The sequence below is a fragment of the Portunus trituberculatus genome, chromosome 9 (assembly GCF_017591435.1).
Source record: "Portunus trituberculatus isolate SZX2019 chromosome 9, ASM1759143v1, whole genome shotgun sequence".
NCBI lineage: Eukaryota > Metazoa > Arthropoda > Malacostraca > Decapoda > Portunidae > Portunus > Portunus trituberculatus.
This window is the reverse complement of record NC_059263.1, coordinates 507,501-530,652: the sequence shown is the minus strand read 5'-3', so window position 1 is coordinate 530,652 and position 23,152 is coordinate 507,501. Positions and strand designations below refer to the sequence as shown.

The window sequence follows — 23,152 nt, the reverse complement described above, 5'->3', positions numbered from 1 at the left end:
TTGGATTTGAGTGCGCCAACCCTGCGGTGGTGCATGCAGTGCAGGCCTAGTGACAGTTATGAATTTAGGAACACAGGCCTATCTAGAAACCTCAGGCAGTGCACAATTTGAGAATCACTGCCTTAAAACAGTGAGTGACTCACCCAAGAGTATGGCCATGCGTGGTGTATCGCTCCTGTTGAAACATTCACTACTGCCGTCTGTCACAGCGACGAGACTCCTAGATCGCCATGCACTCTTGCTGCTCCCTTTTTAGACAACACAGCTCTCACAGTCACAGCTGATTGCTGACCGCTGTGGTTCTTCAGCTGCTGCTTCACTCTGTCGAGACGAAACTTCGAGATTGAATTCAAAGCCAGACCCGACAGCAATGGATTAAGAAAACCAACAATACTTACACAACACAACACAACACTGAAGCACCATGTAAAGGGAGAGAGAAGTGCATGCAAAGTAAACGAATATGTTAGCAAAAAAAGTAACACTTCTTTTATCTCTCGTCGAATCACCAACACGAAACGAAACAAATTTCACTGGCGTGGAAACATGAATGAAGTTTTTTTTTTTTTTTTTTTCTCCTTGAAGGAACACTTACACTGTAGCTACAACAGCACACGCTTCCTGTGCACTGACACCCACCTGCTGCAGGACATACACTGCTGTGCACGGAAGCGACTGTGTACAGACGGTCATCTTCATCCTGCTCTGCCTAAAAGTCGGTTGATTTCCTCAGCCCCGCTCCCTTTGGCTGTGTCTGCTCTTGTTCTTCTTTCCTCTTTCTCATCTTATTCTTTCTCCTTCTCTCTGAATCCCCACTTTCATCTTCCTTTTCCCTTATCTCTTCCCCTCATTCGTCCTTCCTCTTTCTTCTGTTTATCTATTTATAGATAAACAGAAGAGAGAGAGAGAGAGAGAGAGAGAGAGAGAGAGAGAGAGAGAGAGAGAGAGAGAGAGAGACTCTTGCAATGAGCTTGTAATGTAGGTGTGTAGCACATGGTGAAGCCAGTCACTGAAAGAAGCAAGATGTGAATATTAACATTGACACAGCGAGGGTTCCACGTGGGCTGATGTAAATCAATGATAATAATAACGACAATAATAATAATAATAATAATAATAATAATAATAATAATAATAATAATAATAATAATAATAATAATAATAATAATAATAATAATGATAATAATAATAATAATAATAATAATAATAATAATAATAATAATAATAATAATAATAATAATAATGACAGTGAGGCTAATCATTATTATACGACAGTTTCCATCCTGTGTAAGAAACATACACGAGATAAAAAAGACACTGCATGGAGATGGCATGTCTCTGTACAATGACGTACACCTGTGTGCAATCTGAAAGGAGCCGGTCTTGGGGCCTCTCCTTCCCTCTAATAAGTGTGTGCCTGTGTCCATTTTTCTAGATATAATTTTTTTTCCTATTCATAATTATCTAATCGGTGATCGTCCTATTCTAAATAGTACTTCCCTTTGCAGACTCCGTGAAATTACAATCTGCAAATTTTTAGCCTTCCTGCGGGCTGACTGAATGAAGGAAGAACACGAAGAGGGCCGCGCCGAGGCCGCCAGCCAGCACGGAAAACACGCCCTGGAAGCAGCGCCACAAAAGGGGCAGGAACCCGCTGTGCTGGGAAAGCCTCCACACTTCACCAACATTCATGTAGCTACATAATAGGCTACATCGATGGGTCGCGCAGCCACAGTGCTGACATCCAGTGTCCAGACAGAGAGCGAGCGAGAGAATAATTAATAACAGCAGCTAATTATTAGTTACTCTTATCATAACCCGTAATATTAATGGTTGGTATATATATATATATATATATATATATATATATATATATATATATATATATATAATTTGTATTTATCGCACTGTTCGGTCACAAACGATCGTTCCTCCCTCGTCACTGCAGTAGGTTACTTCACGCAGCTCTTACATCAAATCACTTGCCTTCCGTACTTGTGCATCTGTTTTCTGCCTAATCAGTTTCAGCGCCTGTGTTGCCACCACGCCCATTAACTCCCCTGTCATAATCGCACCAGCCTATACGGCATAACCTCCCTCGCCTTGGTCCTGCTTCCTCCCCGGCAAGACCACGAGTCAATAGTGCTGCAGTGCATTCACTGAAGCAGAATAGCTTCAGTACGTTGCGGCAAGGATACCGCTGCCCAAAGCCCACAACCACTAAATAACGCAGACAACCAACATGAGGAAAATAAGATCAAATGGCCATTATTTTATTTATTCAGTTCTCAATCAGGACCAATTAAGTGGGAGTATTTATTTTTTATATTATTATTTCCTTTCATCAAATCAGTACAAATAAATATCAATATTTCACCTGGAAGCTACAAACTGGGGCATCAGGAGAGAAGAGGTGCCAAGTCAAAGCTGCCAGAACGCACACAGACCACCACCACCACCACCACACCCACTCTGTGCACGTGAAAGGGGAAGAAACGGTGACAAGTACTTTTTACATACACACGTTAAGCCAATGGATGCAAAACAACAATAATACGTACTAGCAATGAAAACAGGTTGAACAACAAAATGACAGCAGAAAATAATGTATTCTATATGATATGAAATAAAGTTAAATGAATTGTATATATCACTTCCATGAGAGAGAGAGAGAGAGAGAGAGAGAGAGAGAGAGAGAGAGAGAGAGAGAGAGATTCTGCAATCATGACTAGGAGAGAAAACCTAACTTATTGATAGCGCCTTGTTACTGTATATGCACTGCTGGTGAATGCATATTTTGGCAAAGAATCTCCATCATCACCACCATTATAAAACTCTGACATGACTAAGTTTATTCTCACCCCCATCCCTACCACAACCTGACACACGAGTCTCCAGGAATCACTAATGGAATTGATCAAATAGCATGGTATATATGTGGAAGCCTCAGTGACCTGTTCTTAGTGGCGTCATTCTAGAACTTTAAGACCACAAAATTATGGATGAGGGACTGCCATCTGTACACCTGACAACTGCTTGCAACCTTCCTTATTTCCTTATGCATTATAGTAAACTCAGCCTAGTTTTTGTACTTTGGGCATTGGCTGTACCCTATCGTTCTCATGCCACCTCAAGCCCCGTGTGGCCTGACCTGACCATTGGAAGCGGGATGTGGCATGGAGGATTCACTATATGATGGCAGAGTGGAAGATATACAGCATTTTTCATTTTTTCTTCCATCTCCAAGTCAAAAAACATTCAATGAGCCACACAGTCGTATATGAAGTAAGTATTATATTAGACACATTACAGAGAGAGAGAGAGAGAGAGAGAGAGAGAGAGAGAGAGAGAGAGAGAGAGAGAGAGATTGCCATGTGCGTGTCGAGGAAACATGACATCAATTCAATGCGGGATAGATGCAGCCAACGCCCAAAGTACCAAATCAGCCTGGTTTGACTATAGTGTATGTAGCCTGTAGCAAGCCAATCCACAGTTCCTAGAGAGCCAGGAGGTGCTGACATGAACATACATCTTTCAATCAGTTAGTTTTGTCTCTTGATCATCTCAGTACTCAGAGAATGTCTTGTTTTGTGAATTGCTGCTATTAATTACAATCAGCAACACAAGCAATAACAGCAGTAATATTGGTGGTGATGATGAAGCTTATGATGAGTGAAACAGAATGGAAAGAGTAATTTTCTTTTTTTAGTGAATGCACAAGAAAAGCTCTCTGCTCCTAATGCCACTTTGTGTAAATGCTTCAGTTTTGTTATATATGGTAGTAATAGTAGTAGTAGTAGTAGTAGTTAAAACAAAAGTGGTAGTACAGTAGCAGTTAAACTAGTAGTAGTAGTAGTAGTAGTAGTAGTAGTAGTAGTAGTAGTAGTAGTAGGTAATAAAAATAGTAGTAGTAACAGTTAAAAGTAGATGTAACAGTAGCAAAAGTAGTAATAGCAATAGTTAAAGTAGAAATGGCAGAAATAGTAGAAGTTACAGCAGTATCCGTAAAATTCTTTACAAATATATATATAATCATATATAAACGTATATACTTTTTTTGGCGTGTGTATATGAGGTGAATGCATAGTTGGCTCTTAAGCTATACATATATAGGTGAAAACAAACATTACAAGTTCACATGAACAAAATAAACATGGGGAAGAAGCACTACGTATATTAAACTGCAACATTGGGATCACTACCCAACCACCTGGACAACCATTCCTTTACCTGCCTCTTAAAGCATAGAGAGTGTACCAACCCTAAAAGAAACACCACCAATCCGTAAAGCATAGCGCCTCAGAGCAGTTCTTTTAGCCTGGGAGCAAGCATGACCAGGGCGGGTAGAGGAATGATTCAAAGCAGGTCTTGCAGTGTGCACATTCTCTTTCCTTTCCAGTTATATATGTAGATCTCTTCCCTTTATTAATTTCTTTGTCCTTGGTTTGTCTCCAGCTTCTACTTGAGGCAGGAACACACACCCGTCTTCTTCTCTTTCTTAAGGTGTGGGTGGGCACAGACAACACACGTGATGTCACCATAGGTTAAGATTTCCTTTAGACGTCTTGGTGTAATTTTTTCTCTCTCTGATTTGTCTGCTGATTTGTTTCCAGTTTATATTATGTACATATGTACATTTAGTTCCTTAATTTCTTTGGTGATGTACTTTGTTTTAATTTTTTGGTTTTTAGCCACAGTACTTTAATTTTAAGGACTTTTCAGCATGTCATTGCTCACTGTCTCCTCTACCCCACAACTCTCCCTCTCTCTTTGCCCACCCACAGAATTACACAATTTCTTCCACAGGTAAAAGTTTGGAGTTATTTCCTCTCCTCTTTTCATTTTTCCTCCCAATCCTTTCTTTTCTGTCTCTTCTCTCCTTATGTGGTAACACTACTCTACCAGTTTATCCTGAGCACCACTGCACAACCACCCTTGTGTGCCACCCTAACACACCAATCAGTGCACACATCTCACTGCAACGAATTGGAATGGAAAGGTGTTCTCTGCTGACAAGGGAGACAGAGTACAGGCAATACACTGAACACTACTCTACACATCTTGGACTTACTAAGCGACAAGGATGAGTGACACAGGAAAGTGGACGTGCAGTGATGCTCCCAATTGTATAATTTTTTTGTTTGTTTTAAAGTAAAATAAAATGAATGCTATAGACTCTACACAACCTACTACACAATGCTGTATATATGAAATGCTATACACACACATAATATTAATGATACACAGAAGTAGTAGTAGTAATAGTAATATGATAGCAGTACTGGTTGTTGTAGTGGTAATTGTAGTAGTAATAGTAATAGTGTGTGGAGAATAGTTACAATAATGATAATAATGATGCTTCTAGTATTAGGAGAGGGATGTAAATTAAAGCCATATTCAATGTTCTCCTTGAGGGGATAAAAAGATGAATAAAATAAAACAATTATGAACCTGATTGAAAATTAAAACCCAAAACCAAAGTGAGAACTGTGTGATATAAAAGAACAAAAAAACAGCAAGTCTGATGGTGAATGGTGAGAGTAGTAACACAAACAGCTACAGGTAAACAGGTAAACATGACACAAAGTACACACAGTTATTGTTTGTTGTAAGACTACATGCATTCACAGATTAACAGTAACCTTTGTTCATGTCCCACCAGACTCCACCAGACTCACTACAGTAGAGCACTGTACTACAAAAATTAAAGACACAAAAATAAAATAAACAAGAACAGATTCTTAAAACTCAGTTGAAAATTTTGTGCAGCCTAAAATAGAGAAATAAAATAAGTACATTAAAAGGAAACATTCCTCCTCAAGGTAAGGTAAGGTAAGGTATAAAAAAAAAAAAAAAAAAAAAAAAAAAAAAAAAAAAAGTGTGCGAGAAACTAACAATAATCTACCTCCGCTGACTTCCCGACAGACTGCAGCAGTAGTACTATTCACCCGCACTTGAAAAGACGTCAGCCCGGGGCACCGCCAAGGTAAACTGATTAGTATAGTAGTAGTAGTAGTAGTAGTATATAATATATCCCCCAGGGAGTGCCCTCAAAAATATCAACTCTGCAGGTAAAACAGCAAAAAGGTGCAAGAAAAAAACAACAAAAAATAACACTCACAGTGCCATCACCACCACTCATTTCCCCTCCCTCCTCCTCCTCCTCCTCCTCTTCCTGCTAATTCTTGTTCTCTCCACATGGTGAGGTAAGCCCACCTGACCTGCATGCCCTGCCTCAGCCCACACCCTCCCCCCTCCCACCCTCCCTCAATGGGCCCCTGTATCCTTTGGTTTCATAACTGGGACTTTCTCTAAATGTACATCCTAATGGGGGCAGAGGTGCTTGCCGAGGCTGAGACATGTGAAGGAACAGAGAGACATAGAGGAAGAGACTGACTCGTGAATGGATGAATAGAGAGGCAGTGAGAAAAAACAAACCACAAGACAGTGAGAAAGAATAGATGACACAGACACAGACATGTCCCAGCACCTCAGCAGACCAATGTCCCCAACACTAACCTTGCTATTTGCTAACCATCCAGTCAACACTACTCTTACATAAGGTACTCAAAGCTCTACTCCTCCTTCTTCACTACCATCCTCCTCTTCTTACTCCTCCTGTTTCTTATTTCTTCCTCCCGATACATAAAATTTGCAAGAACACACACATGCACGCAAAGTAATCAATAACACATACAGTAAACAATGGACATACATACATACAGCAGGATGACAGTTTTTTTTTCTTTTTTTTTTGTTCTGATGCTTGATTCTGTGTGTGTGTGTTTGTGTGTGTGTGTATTCAGAGTTGCCTGCTGGTCATCCACCCAGCTTTTCCCATTACAGAGTAAGCTCAGAGCTCATAGACTGATCTCTGGGTTGGACTGAGACCACACCACAGTGTGTGTGTGTGTGTGTGTGTGTGTGTGTGTGTGTGTGTGTGTGTGTGTGTGTGTGTGTGTGTGTGTGCGTGTGCATGTGTTGGCTTGTACTTGTGAGGTGAAATCTAGACTATTACCACAAGCTTAATCTAAATGGTTTGTGTTTCATGTCATACAATCAGTGGGCAATGTGCAACAGAAACACCAGAGCACAGGAACACTAAAGGGACCCTTCTTAGGCACAACACTACACCTTTTCACATCAATGGCCACTGCAACACTACAGAAGGTTAGTATACTTCCAAGATCAGGGCTCAAGATCAGTTAAGTACACACCATCATCTTTTCAAGGCTACTGCACTCACCCCAACAACACTGTACTGGTGGTGTGATGATACTACACTCCTACACTGCCCCCATCACTACAGCCAAGAATCAGAACCTTTCACCAATTGTGCTCTGTTTCCAATGTGTTTGTAAGGCACTGCTTGCTTCCATTCACTCACTCAGTTCATCACTAACACCAATAACATACCCCTTCACAACTTTTCTGGTGTGTTTGACTGCTACGTAAGTTGCTGAAAGAGTTTTTAGTGTGTTGAGAAATTACTGCCTCTTGGTGCTGCTGGTGTCCCTCTGCTGTTGTTACTGTGATTACATTTGTCAGTGAAACATCTCTATCAACACGACCTCTTGTTACTTATTTCTAGAGGGGCATTTACAGAGCTGTCCACATCACTGCCTCCTGCTACCATCATGTTTCTCAAGGAGCATCCAGTCACCATAAATCACTACTACTTTTTCTTGTTACTGCTGTGTTTCTCTTGCATGCTTCCTTGCCTACATGTGTGGCTGTTCTTGCTCTCATGCTCCGCCTCTACAGGTTGAGTGAGCGTGGCTTGAGTGTCGCGTTTTGGGTGACGAACTGACGAGCTTGTTCTGTCAGACGCCGCTGGTTCTCTGTCTTTCCGCAGGCCACCATCTCCCATCGCACATCAAGCTGAGGGTTGGGAGTGTTGGGAAGAGAATGAAGTGAGTATATGATGGTTACTATACATGTGCTTATGGGAGGGAGTAAGAGGATGAGAGGAATGGGGAAGGGTGACAGTAGAGACATATGGAACAGATAGGATGAAAATGAAAAGTGGTAATATGAAAAAGGAAGACAGAAGATTGAGACGTGGAAGGTAAGAAGAAAAGTAGATTGGTAGGAGGAATAGTGAACATAATGTGAGACAAGGTAAAGGGATGATAGAAGGTAAGTAGTAAAAAGAGATGAGGAAGGTGACTGAGAGGAGAGAAGTGTAGGAAGGTAGAAAGATCAGAAGAGATAAGAGGAAGGAAGTTGATAGAAGTACAGGCTAAAAACAAAAGTTCATATGAGCAATAGAGGTGAAAATAACTAAGTAGAGATGAGAAAGGGGAATATGAAATAAAAGTAATAGATATAAAGTCACACATTATAATATTGGATGCAGGTGTGTCACATGGCACACCTACCACATTTACTCCTCCTACAACTACTACTACTACTACTGTTTACTTTAGCTACAAAAAATAAATAAAATGAGACAAACAAAAAATAAATAAAAATGAGAAATAGTTTATAAATAGTGAATAACTTATTGCTTAAGAAAAAGGTGAATTAACCATTAAAATCACTGAGTATATTCAAACAAGCATATTTTTAAGGGAGAGAGGGAAGGTAAAGTGAACCCCACCCATACTCAGATCCCTTCTTTAGTGCTGAGTGGTGACACACGACCACCTTGCAGCACAACAGATGGAGGTGGGAGTAAGCAGTGAAGGGAGATGTGTTACAGTGCTAGGAGAACAAAATATAGGCTCTGAATCAAGCATAAAAGCCAAATGCAAGACCGAGGAAAGTAAATAAAAATAAAAGGGTAAGCTGTTGGGTATAATCCTCAGGGAAATAAAACCAAACAGAAAAAAAGAAACAAAGTGAGGATGGATAATGGAGCTCATACACCACCTGACTCATAAACAAGACCAAAAGAGGAAAAAAATAACAAAACATGCAAAACAAAACTAAAAAGAAACAAAAACATTGTCAATCCAAATAAAACCGTAAAAATAACACAAGGGATATTATTGGTAGTGCAGATGAGCATGGTGAAAGAGAAATGATTATAATTGTGAGGTGACACTATAAAGGACACCATATGTTTTTGTTACTAGTCATGGTGGTAGTGATGGCTGTAGTGAATGTGGCAGTGGCAGTTGTGTTGGTGATGGCTGTGGTGAATGTGACAGTGACAGATTATCATGAGGAAGGCAATGGTGATGGAGAGTGATAGCTGGAATAGTGGTGACAGCAGTGATGACAGAGGCAATGGTGATGGTGTTACAGTGTTACAGGCAGGAGCAATGACAGGAGGGGATGGTGAGGGAGACAATGGTGGTGATGACAGTGTTACAACAATGGCAGAAACGGTGACAGGAGATGATGAGGGCAGCAATGAAGGTGACAATATTAAAGAAATGGACTGATGACAGGGTGTTGAGGGAGGCGATGGTGGTGGTGATGACAGTGTTACAACAATGGCAGGACTGGTGGCAGGAGGTGATGAGGGAGTAATGGTGGTGACAATGTTAAAGCAATGACAGGACTGGTGGCAAGGTGCTGAGGGAGGCGATGGTGGCGGTGATGACAGTGTTACAGCAATGGCAGGGGTGGTGACAGGAGGTGTAACTGTCAGCAAGTGTTGGTTTACCTTGGACAGGGTGGCCTTGCTGGTGTGGCCGTCAGAGAAGGCAATCCGCTTAACGCAACCAATAACTGGCTCGCTCGGCTGGTGGAGGGAGGGATGGACCAGTATTGAGAGGGAATGTGTGGTGGTGAAGGGAGGGAGGAAGGCAAATAATGTGATCCTCTCAATATAAAAAGACAGCAACAACAGGATCACATTAGGAAACTTCCGCCAGCAACATGACTATTTCCGGAGGCTCTAGTTGAAGTGACACAGGTTTCTAAGTGTTCTTAAGTGTTCTAGTGGCAGATTAACAAGATTTCTATGTTATCAAAAGGAGGAACACTCTTGAGAATCCATCTAATCATCTCTGTGGCCTTGGAAAATAGTTGCAGTGAAACAGCAAAGTATTTCTGGACATGAGCCATAGTTTTACCAAATGTTGTAGCTTTTGTTTTAATATTCAATGATTTTTTCAACTATAATATATTTATCTCCTTTCTTCCTTCAGTATATTGATCTCTTGTTTAGTCATGGGTGTTACAATTGGTGGTCTTCCCTCTTAATTTTTCTGAATCTGCACAGTTTTATTGGTTGTCTTCCTACTACTCACAGCAGTTACTTCAATGTCAACTGTTTTCCATCAATGGCTGTGCTGTTGTGCCGTGTACCTGGCATTGAGATTGGAGGTGTAGTGGTGCATGCATGCCTATGAGACACAGCAGTACCATTACTTCTACTGCTACTACAATACAGTACTATCAACGCAAACAAACTACCACTTGCACTGTACTACTTCCAGGATAGCCAGGGACGGGAACCAGAAAACTAGAAACATTAAAAAAATATATATTGTTTCCCAAATAGTTCTTGCTCTCTCTCTCTCTCTCTCAGTGTGGTGAGGTGCAGTGGTACAGGGTGCTGTGTTGTTATGTACAGTACGTACAGTGGGAGCAACATTTGAGGCAAGTGCTGCAGGTATGATGATATTGCTGTTGATACAAAACCAAACCAACATTTTTCAAAACAGCACTTAACTTAACCAAGGTGCTGATCTAGTGTAACAAAGAGACAAGACGAACTAGTGCTGACGTTACGGTGCACTGAGATGCAAGATGTGTCAGACATTCAAGGTGGTGCACAGTAACTCATGAAGTATTGATAATGCAACTTGCTTCTGTGTTTCAATCTTATTATGACCTGAACTCATTTAAGAGGGAGGTTTCAAGACATTTATTCCAGTCTTTTGGCTAACTCTCTTGAACCTGCTCGGGGACTGACATCTAGTTGGACCTTTTTGTTGCTCTTGGCCAAAGTACACCTTTAACATGAAAAAAGAAATGTCCCATGGTGCACCTCCATCACCCTCGTCATCCACTCCCACTTCTATAAAGCCACATCAGGGAGAATGCTTCTCCAAACACTTTTCACCTGCCTACCACACACACTCAATCAGTAATCATCAGCCAGGTGGTGCTAATTGACTTCTGTGTAAATATTCATCATCTCTCAGAAAAGTCTTAGATGAGTGAAAAGTTGACATTCACCACCTCTCACTTAGTAACTACAACCAAATAGACAGCTTTCCCATTTCAAACTTCACTTGTTAAATTTTGTGACGTTCATTCAGTGATTTACTCTTCCATATCCTGGATTTCTCTTTGATGAGTCTGTTAAAATGATTCCACCAAATGTGCTTCATGGTGCAGCTAAACAGTACCAGACTACAGCCTACTGCGTGCTGGTACCAGGCAAGGGCCCACTACAGCTACTACTACTCCACAAGACAAAAAAAGAGAGGCTACTGATACTCCTGCCATTCAGTCCTTACTGGGACGAAGAAGGGAGAGATGGACAGGCAGGGAAAGAGAGGAAAAACATAATTCTCTCCTTCCTTTATGTATATACCTTTACCTATAACACACAACACAAGTCATATAGATCATGACCTCTAAAACACTTCATACACAGATACTGACAAACATGAACACAGATGGTCCTGTATGTGTATGTGTCTTACCTTCTTGGTGGTCTTGTCGGGAAGGATTGAAGGAGAGTTGAGAGGGTGAGTCTCCTCTGGAAGGGTGTCTCGGATGATGGAGGGAGGGGAGAAGAGGACGGACGAGTCTCCAATCAGGCTCTTGCTCTGGTGGAAGAGAAGTGGTGAGTTAGTGCAGTGAAAAGTGATAGTGAGTGAAGCAGCACAGAGTAACAGAAACATGGAGGTGAAGCAAGGGAGAGAGCAAACAAGTGGGGAAGAGTACATCATAAAGGACAGAGTAGCAAGGCCATGGAGGTGAAGCAGAGCAGTAGCATGTTAGTGTGGAGTGAAGCAGAAAGTGAACAAGTGGGGAATAGCAAAGGAATGACCCAGACAAACAGCACCACACATGCTAATGCTATTATCCCATTAGCACCTGCTGGAAAAAGTCTTGGGGACTATTGAGGAGGTAGTGGAAGAAAAGAAACAAAACAGAGAAAATATAAAGAGAACGTAACCAGAAAACAAAGAAAGATAACATTAAAAAAACTGAACTGTACAGTAATTCTAACCACCAAAATTAGGTAAAACAAAAATAAAAATAAAATATGAAGAGAAAGTATCAAAGAACAGAAAAATTAACTAAAGTAATTATAATCAGCAAGCAGTGTGTCCATCAACATTTAACTTACTGGTGTCTCGGGCATGAGTGCGAGAGGCTCGGAGCGAAACCCTGGGACTTGTATCTCCCCTGGGGTGGACCAGGAGTGGAGGAGAGCCTTGCGTGCCTTCTTGCTGGGGGAATTCTCCTTACCCCCGGCATTGTTGGTGGGTGGGGCCTTGCGCTTCAGTGTCCCATAACCACTGTCGTATATGCCGGACTGCTGGAGAGAGAGAGTGGAGTGTGGTCATGGGGCAGAGCAGGTGAGTGAGAGGGTTAGGACTGGAGTGATACAAAATAAGTAAATAGATAAATGAATGAACAAATAGTAGAGAAGGCACCACAACACCATATCATGTATGGGATAGAGAAGCAAAGGACTGAGTTGTCTTTGTTGTTCCTGAATGAAACTTGCTCAATAAGCAAATAGTTAACTCCCAAACTATGTGCCTCACACCAGCTTGTATTTATCAAACAAACAAAAAGATGATCATAGTGGTAAAAAGGTTAACCTAACATACCAAAACCAATCACACACTCTTCATATACTCTCCCAACTTACCTTAACCTTGACCAAACAAATAAAGAGAATCAAACTCTACCCAAATTAACCTAACTAAATTAAACCAAATCAAACCACTCAAATAAACCTAACCTATTTAAACAAACCCATCTCAACTACACAAATCAAACCCAACCCAAATTAACTCAACTTCAACCTAACCCAACCAAACCTAACCAAAACCAAACACAATCAAACCAAACTCAAGTAAACCTAACCTAACTTAACAAAACAAAGACAATCTCAACTCATTCTTAACCTAACCAAACCAAACTCAAACTTAACCTAACCTAATCAAACACATCGACCTCAACACAATCCTAACCCAACCAAGCAAAACCCATCAACTCAAATTTGGCCAATAACCTCAACTAAACAAAGCCATCTCAACTTTAACTTCAAACAAACAAACCCATTCCAACACATTAATATGTCAGAAAAGTCTTGTAAGGGCATCTCTCTCTCTCTCTCTTATCTCTATCTTAACCACAACTAAACAAACGCATCCCAACACAATCTTAACCTAACCTACCCTTACTCACTTAGTTTAACCTGTTCTAACTCAACAACACCTGGTCTTCCTGCCCACCTTTTGGCCCACCTGGTTACGAGGGACAGTGCCTGCAGAGGCTGGGGTCTCAAACTTGGTGCGCTCCTTCTCTGTGTCCTTCCGAATGATTTCTGTGATGTCCTCCAGGTGTGTGGGTGTCTGTGGCTGTGTGCAAGGCAGCGTTAGACACAGAGCAACATGGATGGGTAAATGTATAGATATATAGTAGACTAAGACACATGCAATAGTTAAAGAATTGGATTGATAGACAGAGTAGACTTAACCCCTTCAGTACTGGAATGCATTTTTATCATGAATTTTTTGGTGTGATTAGATGATGTTAATATATCCAAGATAATTTATATTAGGAAAAATAATCTGTACAAATGAGAACACGAGAAATGTATGCTAACTAGAGATTTAAGACTTTTACGCAAAAATGAGAAAAAATGGAGTAAAATGACCAAGAATGCAAAAATAGCAACGAAAACATGAGGGAAAATATGAAAATGTAGGACAAAAGCACAAGAACACCACTGCACAGGCTAAAGAAAAAGCTTAAAGCAAACACACATGAAACAAAAAGAGAGAGAGAGAGAGAGAGAGAGAGAGAGAGAGAGAGAGAGAGAGAGAGAGAGAGAGAGAGAGAGAGAGAGAGAGAGAGAGAGAGAGAGAGAGAGAGAGAGAGAGAGAGAGAGAGAAACCAATGAAACACAAAGCACTCACAAAATGCTTGAGGGGCCCACTCTTCTTCTCAATCTCACGCAGTGCATTCTTGAGTGGCGTGGGAGTCTTGGGGGTGGGCTGCAGCAGGGCACGCCTTGATTTGGGTGTCCTGGGCTGCCCTGCTGATGCTGACACAGAGGTAGCCACGGAGGTCACTGCTGTGGTGGCGGCACTGGGTGGTGTGGAGGTGGTGGAGGTGCCATTGTTGGAGGTGGAGGAGGGTGGTTGGTGTACTGGTGTGGACTGGGATGATGGGAGCCCAGCGAGCAGGACTGGTGTGGAGGTGAGGCTGGTTTCAAAGGAGATGTTTGGGCTGTTGAGAAACTGTGAGGGACTGAAGGGGAGGGTGTGCACTGGGCTGACCTTCTGCGGTGTGGTGAGTAGGCTGTCGTTGTTTTCCTGCAGGAAAGACTTAAGTTGTGGCGTCAAAACAAGATTGCAGGGTATTTCTCCCGCGGAAATGTTCATATTGGCCATTTTGTTCATACATATGCATTGACAGTAAAGAATAAAAAAGTTATATCCAGAAAGATGAAGTTTTAAAAAGACCTGAAAATGTTATGGAAGATGCAGCGCACCAAAATCAAACTTTCACCAAAACACAGGCAAAATAACACTTTCTCCAAGAGAAAAAAAGACCTTTTCTCTCCCTTACCTGGATGGAAAGGTGTCTCTTGGAAGGAGATGGCTGTTTCCTCCTCCCACGCCTCAGAATGGGAGGGGTGGACAGGCGGGAGGAGTTGAGGGAGGCAAAGGATGTGTTGTGGTGGCTGCTGGTGCTGCTGTTGAGAGCTGAAGAGGTGGTGGTGGTGAAAGCAGCAGAGGTGGAGGGGGGCTGGCTGGAGGGGATGGAGGTGGAGGAGGTGGTAGTGGTGGTGAGGTTGGAGTTGGTGGATGCTACAACAGTGGAGGAGGTGGAACAGGATGAGGAACTGGTTGTGTATGAGGAAGGAAGGGTTGACATGATGTTGGCTAACTCATGTGCCATCTCTTGCTTTATCTGAAATGCATTAATGGATCGGTTAGAAATTTTCACAGACATGTACATTTTTTATCAACATTTACAAGAATCCCTTTGGAAATGAAAGTTGTGTATATGTTGCTGCTTTTTGCAATGTTTAGCTGTTAATGCCAACACACATTATCTTTCACTTCCAAAAACTACATATTTTGAAAGCTTCTTTCATAATTTGTTTCCTGCCAAAAATAATATGAACAAGACCAACAACAAATAATAACAAAAACTCATGAATATAAAAGTAAATACTTCCATAACTTTACAAAGAAAGAATTACCATAGATTTCACTCACATTACAATATGTTCACAGTGTTCATCATAACTAATTCCAAACTGATGATGATATAAATAAATACAACACAAAAATATGAAAAAAATCACACACAACAGACATTCACAACTAAATTATTACCACAGAATTAAGTACACATGACAATTTCCAGTGTTAGCACCAGTACAGGCAGCCACCCCTCACCTTGACAGGGCTACAGGTGAGCAGCTCAAAGGCTCCCATGTCCAGCTCATTTTTCAGCGCCTCGAGGCCTCGGTCTGGCTTGAGGGGCGACAGGGACCCCAACTCCTCAAAGCTGGTAGAGAAACGACAGGTGGATGAGTGAAGGATAAAGAGAAAATGTATAAAAAAATAAGTGAGAAGATAAGAGTGACAGCGAGACAGACAAAACACTAACTTCAGAGAATGATGATATTTGAAAAGAAAAAAAAAAGGGAAATTAAAATGTGAAAGGAAAATACAAAATTAGAGACAAGATAGATAACAGAGATGGAGAAAATAATGGAATATGGAAAGAGAATGAAAAAGAAAACAAAAACCTTAAAGACAGATAAAAGTGACAGAGATAGAGACATGATATACAAAACGCTTACTTCACAAACAGAACGATGGAATATGGAGGTGATAGAGCAAGGAAAACAAAAACTTATACAAAAAAATACACAAAACTGCAAAGAAAACAAGCTAAAAAGAACAATAAAACAGAAAAAACAAACATGAGCACAAGAGAACAAGATAAATCACTCATAAAAAAAAAAAAAAAAAAAAACACACACACAAGGAAGGCAAACAAGAGTGAGCAAGAGACAGAAACACAACCAACACAATGCGACACAACACTTACTTGAGAGGAGAGATGATACCCAGGTCGTGATAGATAGCACTCTTGTCAGGCGTGAGCAGGAAGCCTTGATTGAGAGAGGGACTGTTGGAATTGGAGGAGGCTGGGGGAGGAACAAGTTGGTGCTCCTGGGGTAAGGGTGTGTTGTGGGGGTGTGGGGTGAGAGGGGTGAAGTGGGAGTACTGCTGCGGTGGTGTAGGCTCTCCTGGTGGTGGTGTGGTGGTCTGGAGAATTGTCTGCGGGGTAAAGGTGGAATTATTATTAATAGTGAATGGTGAGATGGGATACAAAATAAATAAAATACGTAAGATCAGAAATATACTGAAGAAATAAAGGAGGAATTGGTCGATGAAAGAAGAGAGGGAAGAGAATAAAAACAAAGATAAAATAAAAAATACAATGGAGAATTAAAGGAGGAATTATTAGTTGAAAGAAGAGAGAGGGAAGAAAATTATCAAAAAATAGATTAGTGAGATGAAGGTAGAATCATTAATAAGCGAAAGATGAAAGGGGGAAAATAAGTACAAGAAAAAGTAAATTGCAGATATAAAAGTAGAATTAACAGGTGAAAGGAAAGACAGGGAGAAAATTAAAACAAAAAATAAATGAGGAAAGAAGGTGAAATTGATAAATAAAAAAAAAGGAGAGGGTAAATAAAATAAGTAAATGAAGTAATATATAAGAAAATGAGTTAGACAGCTGCTACAATGCCATTATTGTGACTTACAGCTTCAGAAACTTGTGTGGGGATTAGAATAGTGAAGACTCTCTAATCTGACCTCCATAGACCCTTCCTAATGTGAAATCTAGAAGTAAATGAGTTAAACAGCTGCTATATTGCCATTATTACAATTATGGAACATGAATGGACTTTTTCTTACTTCAGGGAACAAAACCATGAAGCAAGATGATCCAAAACTCACAAAGCCAACTGATGACACAAACCAACCATCCAACACTTGGGATCATACTCAATCAAACACAAAATAAATAAAAGAAAAGAAAAAAAAGACAAAAACCAAAACTAATCAAATTCCATAAACAAAATAAGACAAAATAGTAAACAAGAAAATTCAATCAAGTAAGAAAATTAAATAAATCAGTAAATAACTAAGTAAATAAATAAATAAATATAAAAATAATTAAATAGATATATAAATAATTAAATGAATAAATACACACCAAAACAAACAACTGTAACAAGAATAAATACAGAAAACAAAAAATAAGAACGAGTAACGTTAAGAAAAGCAAAACGAAGCAAAATGAAATAAAATACGAAAACCAAAAAAAAAAAATAAATAAATCTATAAACAAATAAAAATAAATACATAAAAAAAAAAATCTAGTAAAAAAAAAAATAAATAAATAAATAAATAAATAAATAAAAATAATAATAATAATAAGAGAAAAAAATATATAAATAAATAAATAAAACATCAAAAATCAAACACCAATCTCAACAAAAACACCACAAAACACCACCACCCACACAAACACTAACCCACACCACTGCTCACCTGTCCAGGATGTGGGGAGTCTCCAGGACCCACGAGGCTCGCTGGGGAGGTCATCTGGGGAGAGCAGCCCTCCTCCCCCTCAATCTTGATCCTCATACCCATGTTATCAATGATGGTGCCCGGCTGGAGGGAGTGCGGGGAGGGGACGGGGTGCACGGGAGTTGACGAGGGGGCGGGGGGACCCAAGGCACCTCCATAACTGCCTCCATACGAGTTGTTTTGGTCCCAGTAACCCTGAGGAGAGGGAGGGAGGAAGGGGTGTGTCAGTGGTCTGGGGTGTAGGGAGGAGGAGGAGGAGGAGGAGGAGGAGGAGGAGGAGGAGGAGGAGGAGGAGGAGGAGGAGGAGGAGGAGGAGGAGGAAGAAGAAGAAGAAGAAGAAGAAGAAGAAGAAGAAGAAGAAGAAGAAGAAGAAGAAGAAGAAGAAGAAGAAGAAGAAGAAGAAGAAAAGAAGAAAAGAAGAAGAAGAAAAAGAAAAGAAGAAGAAGAAACACACATGGACAAGAAGAAAAAAGAAAGATGAAAGGCAAAATGATAGAAGGAAGGAAGGAAGGAAGGAGAAAGAGATAGATAGAGTTACATATTGAGGAGTAGTAGTAATTTCAAGGTTATTATTTGTTTGAGAGAGAGAGAGAGAGAGAGAGAGAGAGAGAGAGAGAGAGAGAGAGAGCACCACTTCACCCACCTGGGAATACGAGTCCTGATCATACGGCGACGTGTTCTTAACAGGAACGGGCCCACTGATGGTGGGGGGAGGGGGTCCCATATCATAGTGGGGGTGATACTCTTGGTGAGGAGGTGGGGGAGCATGACCACTAGTGCCACCTCCCCCTGAAGGCTGGTACCCCCCACTCCCACCCCCACTGGCACTGCTGCTGGTGGGGTAGAGGTTGATGGGTGGAGGGGGTGGTGGTGGCAGGCTCTGGGAGTGGTGGTGGTGGTGTGGGTGGTGGTGGTGGTGGCTGCTGCTTGGGTGGTTCAGTGGAGGACCCATCATGTCTGTAGTGGAAGGTGCAAGGGTTTCAAATATTGAGGTACATGTTCATATCTATCCTAGCGAGTTTGGAAGGTTCTCACACACATACATACATACATACAGACAGAAAATAGGGGTTTGAAATATTGAGACAAGATTTTCATTTAATCTAGTAGTATGGGAGGCTTTTAAACACGTACATAGACACACAAAAATTTGAACTGCATTATTGATAGGTTTTCACACACATACTCGTACATACACACACACACAGAAAATAAACACCTAAAAACTCAACACACACACACACACACACATACATACCAAGCAGGTGGTAGTACTCCTGCCCATAGTGAGGCTGAGGGGGTTGTGGCTGCTGCTGCTGCTGGGGTGGCTGGCGTCCTGCTGCCCCACCTGCTGTGCTGCCCCGAGCCTTCTTCCTCCCTGCTGCCGTCATCTCTGCCTCATACTTTCGGCGCATGGTGGAGTTCCAGTGGTTCTTGATGGCATTGTCCGTTCTGGGGGTGGAGAGGGTGGTGGAGTTTGACTGGGAGGTTTGTCACTTTTTTTTTCTATTTATTTTATTTATCTATTTTTTTTTCTATTTATATGTGTGTGTATTTTTCCTCTCCTTTGTAATCTTAGTTTTTTTTTTTTTGCATCATCTTTGTCTCTATCTGTCTCTGTGGTTGCTTCATTGCTTGTGAGAATCTGGTACCTTTTCATATTAACACTATTCATTACCTCTCTCTCTGTTAATCCTTATCTTTCCTCTATTAATCTCTATCTATCTCATCTGCCAGGAATTGCTTGTGAGAATCCATTACTCTTTCATGTTAACATTATTCGTTACCTCTCTCTTTTAATATCTATCTTTATCTTTCCTCTGTTGATCTGTCTGTCTCATCTGTCAGGAATTGCTCATGAGAATTTTATACCCTATCATATTAACACTATTAACTCAATCTCTCTTTGTCTCATCTGCCAGAAATTGCTTGTGATAACCCAGTACCCTTTCATGTTAACACTACTCTTTGCATCTCCCTTAATCTCTCTCTCAATGTCTCACCTGCCAGGAATCAACTTTGCAATCTTGGCCCACTGGTTCCCCCACTGCTTGTGTGCCTCATAGATAATGCGGTCCTCCTCCTCAGTCCAGGCACTCTTCTTGATGGCTGGGTTGAGGTGGTTGTGCCAGCGCTCCCGACACTGCTTCCCAATGCGGCCCTTCAGGTGCTTGGCGATCAGCGTCCACCTCTTGGGGCCGTACTTGTCCACCAGCTCGATCACCTTCTCATCCTCCTGTAGAAGGGAATGCAATGTGTATGAGAGAGAGAGAGAGAGAGAGAGAGAGAGAGAGAGAGAGAGAGAGAGAGAGAGAGACTATGTGGTTGATGGTTGGAACATATGACGTAAGGAAAGACAAGAAAAGTGTTTATAAAAAGGAAGAAGCAAGGGTGGAATAATTGCACTAACCACTACGTATGCAAGCTAGACGTGGAGAATAGTAAAAAGAAAATAGAACAGTAAAAAAAAAAAAAAAAAAAAAAAAAAACGAGAAAAAAGAAAAGAAAAAATTAATACAAGCAACGGTCAAGATTTCAAACAGCTTAAATTTGTAGTTGCTTAAGAAATATACACCGCGAAAAGAATGGAAGATGAAAGAGAGAGAGAGAGAGAGAGAGAGAGAGAGAGAGAGAGAGAGAGAGAGAGAGAGAGAGAGAGAGAGAGAGAGAGAGAGAGAGAGAGAGAGAGACTTGTAAATCTCGAGTTTTGAGCAGTAAAAAAATAACGACGAAACAGGAAGAGGAAAAAAATAATGATAACGACGAGAGAGAGAGAGAGAGAGAGAGAGAGAGAGAGAGAGAGAGAGAGAGAGAGAGAGAGAGAGAGAGAGAGAGAGAGAGAGAGAGAGAGAGAGAGCACAGAACATCCTTATAAACTGCATGACTCGATAGATGACAGGAGAGGAAGAGAGAGACAGAGAAGGGCGAGGGAGGGGAAGTCTAGCCATGTTTTAAGTATCCTATGCTTATTGGGGCATAGTAAGATGTGCCCCCCTTGCCCCCACTTGCCTTTCCAGGTCACACAAGGCGAGAGGAATGTTCAGTTCAAGTGTATATCAAATGTCTGTATGTCTGCATGTCTTAACGTAAAAAGCCTGTGTGTTGTCTTGTATATGGGGTAAAAGTATTAGTATTGTTATTTCAAGTGTTAATACTGCTTTGAGAGAGAGAGAGAGAGAGAGAGAGAGAGAGAGAGAGAGAGAGAGAGAGAGAGAGAGAGAGAGAATGAATGAATGGACTGTTATTGGTATGACTGACCCCCAAACAAGGAAGAGAAGAAGAATGAAGGAGAAATGCGGTGAATGAAATAAAGGAAGGAAGAAATGAAGAAGAAAAGAGGAAGGTGAATAAATGAGGATAATTGTGCGGTGAATTGATGACGTAGTGATGAATAAAAAAGAAGGTAGTGATGATGATAATGCGTAAAAATAATGAAGGAGGGGAAGAAGAAAAAACAGGAAAAAATAACAAGACAGGTGAATAAATGAGGATAATTGTGTGGTGAATTGATGAAATAGTGATGAATAAGAAGGTAGTGATGATGGTGGTGATAACGAAGGACAGGATGAGAGAGAATAACAAAGGAGGGTGTATAAATAATGATAGCTGTGTGATGAAAGACAATGGTAGTGATGAATTGGTAAGATATTAATAGTGATGATAATGATGATAATACGTACTGATAGTGAAGAACAAGAACAAGAAAGTAATAGTAATAACAACAAATATTCTTTTTTTCATCTTTTATCACCATCATCATCATTACATCACCATCTTCCTTCCTATCTTCTTTTCATAACATCGCTACAAGACACTACCACCACCACCACCACCACTACACCTATCTACATTCTTACTATTAATATCCCCACTTCAACATTAAATAAATAGATAAACAAATAAAACAAAATAAATAAATAAGCTAACATCGTCATAAATACACCATCTCATCAAATAAATAAAAAATAAATATATGGTAATTATTTCTATATTTCCGTAACTCTAAACACATCATCACTACTAATCGCAACACATAAATAAATAAATAACAAGCAAATAATCAAATACCAAAAAAAATAATACATAGCCAACATATTTTCTTATCAATACAATAAAACACCAATAAAAACATTTTCACTATTAACTAAACATCTTCAAAATATAACATCATCATTATCATCAATTTTTTACCTTTTTTTTTTTTTTTTTTTTTTACACATTCGAATCTGCCAAGGTCACATTTGCCACCCGAAGCCTCGCCCACACACGGGAAGGGAACGGAAGGGAAGGGAACGATGATAAATAGGAATAATAGATAAAAAAGGATGAGAGAATAGATAATAATACGTTCTCTCTCTCTCTCTCTCTGTTTATCACGTCTCTATCTGTCTATCACGGTTTGTCTATTTGTTTATCAGCCTCTCTCTCTCTCTCTCAGTTGCGTGTAGGCTGAGATTCGTTGTGTGTGTGTGTGTGTGTGTGTGTGTGTGTGTGTGTGTGTGTGTGTGTGTGTGTGTGTGTGTGTGTGTGTGTGTGGGTAGGTCTAATTTGTGTGTGGGTAGGCTGGTATGTAAGTGTAGGTTGGTATACGTTGTGTGTGTGTGGGGCCAACAGGTATACAGTGTTCGCCTCTCTCTCTCTCTCTCTCTCTCTCTCTCTCTCTCTCTCTCACGTGAACACCCCTCTGTTGTCACTCTCACGTTAATTTTACAGGTCACTCTTTCTCTCTCTCACTCTCTCTCTTTCTCTCACTCCCTCTCTCTTTCCCTCCCCCCCCGTCTCTATCTTTCCCTCTCCCTCCAGTCACGTGACCTTAATTACAAAATTCCTAGAGGGGAAGAAGGAGAGAGAGAGAGAGAGAGAGAGAGAGAGAGAGAGAGAGAGAGAGAGAGAGAGAGAGAGATGATGTAAGAGTTGGAAATAGGAAAAATAAATTCTGGCAGTTGAAACATGACGCAATGAGAGAGAGAGAGAGAGAGAGAGAGAGAGAGAGAGAGAGAGAGAGAGAGAGAGAGAGAGAGAGAGAGAGAGAGGAAGAGGAAATAAAAGATAATGCCAAACTACTACTACTATTACTACTACAACTACTACAACTACTACTACTACAACTACTACTACTACTACTACCACCACCACCAACTTTACTTATACGAGAGAGAGAGAGAGAGAGAGAGAGAGAGAGAGAGAGAGAGAGAGAGAGAGGAGGGAAAGGGAAATTAAAGCAAACCAAAATACTAACTGGCAACACTCCTACCAATGACAGGGCGAGGAGGAGGGAGCGTGGGAAAAACACTCTGGTTTGAATAGAGAGAGAGAGAGAGAGAGAGAGAGAGAGAGAGAGAGAGAGAGAGAGAGAGAGAGAGAGAGAG

At 40.8% G+C, this 23,152-nt stretch overlaps 2 protein-coding genes across 10 annotated transcripts in view; both read right to left on the bottom strand.

Annotated features, from left to right (window-relative positions):
- Positions 1-270, bottom strand: part of LOC123501701 (cytochrome c oxidase assembly factor 3, mitochondrial-like) — a 36,851-nt gene extending 36,581 nt beyond the window's left edge. The window contains exon 1 of the mRNA XM_045250704.1: positions 144-270. Within this exon, the coding sequence (XP_045106639.1) occupies positions 144-187 (44 nt within the window). The 5' untranslated portion in view covers positions 188-270. The remainder of the gene's footprint in view (positions 1-143) is intronic.
- Positions 271-2,264: 1,994 nt separating this feature from the next.
- The window catches only part of LOC123501696 (transcriptional activator Myb-like), a 37,182-nt gene continuing 16,294 nt past the window's right edge, over positions 2,265-23,152 (bottom strand). Inside the window, exons 4-16 of one of the 9 annotated variants that reach the window (XM_045250690.1) lie at positions 19,787-20,019; positions 19,042-19,235; positions 18,427-18,740; positions 17,745-17,978; positions 16,228-16,460; positions 15,567-15,678; positions 14,728-15,072; positions 14,073-14,483; positions 13,386-13,511; positions 12,266-12,454; positions 11,613-11,738; positions 9,617-9,694; positions 2,265-7,881 (exon numbers count right to left, since the gene is read on the bottom strand). In XM_045250690.1, coding sequence (XP_045106625.1) covers positions 7,759-7,881; positions 9,617-9,694; positions 11,613-11,738; positions 12,266-12,454; positions 13,386-13,511; positions 14,073-14,483; positions 14,728-15,072; positions 15,567-15,678; positions 16,228-16,460; positions 17,745-17,978; positions 18,427-18,740; positions 19,042-19,235; positions 19,787-20,019 — 2,718 coding nt within the window. In that variant the 3' untranslated portion in view covers positions 2,265-7,758. Of the gene's footprint in view, positions 7,882-9,616; positions 9,695-11,612; positions 11,739-12,265; positions 12,458-13,385; positions 13,512-14,072; positions 14,484-14,727; positions 15,073-15,566; positions 15,679-16,227; positions 16,461-17,744; positions 17,979-18,426; positions 18,741-19,041; positions 19,236-19,786; positions 20,020-23,152 lie in introns of all 9 variants that reach the window. The other 8 variants (XM_045250693.1, XM_045250689.1, XM_045250692.1 and 5 more) reach the window with 8 other exon arrangements.